General features: G+C 34.0%; 1 protein-coding gene across 1 annotated transcript; it reads right to left on the reverse strand.

The window, feature by feature from the left end:
* Positions 1-205: 205 nt before the first annotated feature.
* LOC21383834 (nicotinamidase 1) lies at positions 206-1,418 on the reverse strand (the record flags this gene model as incomplete). The annotated part of the gene is made up of 3 exons (XM_010114872.2): positions 1,180-1,418; positions 625-808; positions 206-339 (listed from the first exon to the last, which is right to left on the reverse strand). Coding segments are annotated over exons 1-3 (459 nt in total), but the record flags the coding sequence as incomplete, so codon positions are not given.
* Positions 1,419-1,605: the final 187 nt, after the last annotated feature.

Genomic DNA, 1,605 nt, shown 5'->3' on the forward strand with positions numbered 1-1,605 from the left:
TTTATGTCATATAGCTGTTCATTAAAAATCTCGTCCCCTTAATAAAAAGTAATTCTTGTAACCATCAATCATGGTTGTTAGTAATTATTATCATAACTATAATAATCTGATATGACAACGCAAAAGAAAATAATCAAAACCAGTATTTTTCTGAAATACTCTCTCTTCGTACCATAAGAAAAATTCTCTAAATTTAACTACTTACAGTCTTGATCTGGTTTTGCTTCACCCAGTCCACAAAAACATTTGAACCGTCAGCCTCAATTGAACCCAAGTATCCATCAAAGCACTCCTTGCGTCTGATTCTCACATTTTGTTCTTTCTCTAGCCATCTTAGAGCTGCAGATTGCGTTTGGAAAACCTCATATTGCAGTCAACAAACTGAGTTGAATTTTCGCAAAACTAAAAGAAAAACTCAATTCTGAAAATCAATACTTGTGTAGAACTAAAGGTTTCGTTCAGTTTGTGAATTTGATTTTTTAATTCATGTGACTTTATGTAAGAATTTTTAAATGTAGTTGAAAAAGTTGGATGAGAATTTTTAACTGTAATAAAATTAGAATTGAAAACTTGAATCGGTGAAATGAAACGAGACCTATATATAATTAGTTGTGTTATACACACCGGGAACCAAATTCGACTCGTCTGTCCCAGCAATGCAGTGAGGAGGATAAGGGTCTTCAGGTTTGTTTGGTTGGTGAGAATCAAGGAAAGCCATGACCGGCAGCTTTTTCTCGCAAAACTGCCTCGCCAGTGCTGCTGACTCGCTGATCATCCCGGATACCTGCCTATTCGGCTCTCTTGGAGCCTGAAGAACACGGAATCATGACATAATCATATCGTATTAAGAAAAGTAGGATGATTCAATTAACGAAATTTTATGAAAATTTTACCGTTCGAAACTGCGTCCTACCAGTAGAGTATTTATTTTATTTTATTTTATTTTTTTCAATACCCCGTCAAAGAATGAAATACAAAATGGCCTGTTGGTGATTTGATCTAATATGTACCCCTAGGAAGATATATTTTACGAGGAAAAATTTCTATATATATAATGAAATTTCTGGACCGTCAACTTTCAGTAAGATTTTATGAGATGATCATGTCTGATATGATGATCTAAATATTAAAATTTGTTTACTCTTTCTCATATATTTTTAGTGTGTGCTAGAACTTTACCAGATTTCCAGCACCAACTGTGCAGAAGCCATTGATGATGTCCACAAGAACAAGACCAATCACAGCGTCTTCAGAGAAATTTACAGTCTCCTGCTCAAGAGGAATCTCATTCCTCAAAAGATCAATTGTCTGAAGCACCATACTTTTCCACTACTATTGATCAACCGTCAACTGCAAATTTTTTTTATTTTTTTTATTTTTTTTTATGAGAACACTATGAAGAGCTAAACTCTTGGATGCTGCGTATATTTATATCCAAAATATGTTGCCAGATATATTGGATCTTATATCATAGTCTTGAATCTTAATGATAGAGTCCGATAACGCTAGAAATAACGTGTTTCTCGTCCTTTTGTGATCCAAGTCAAAAAAATTTACCAATTGATAAGACGTGAATAACTAGGGTGGAGATTTATGTCTCATTTG

This window comes from Morus notabilis, unplaced genomic scaffold, assembly GCF_000414095.1.
Source record: "Morus notabilis unplaced genomic scaffold, ASM41409v2 C11431959, whole genome shotgun sequence".
In the NCBI taxonomy this organism is placed as follows: domain Eukaryota; kingdom Viridiplantae; phylum Streptophyta; class Magnoliopsida; order Rosales; family Moraceae; genus Morus; species Morus notabilis.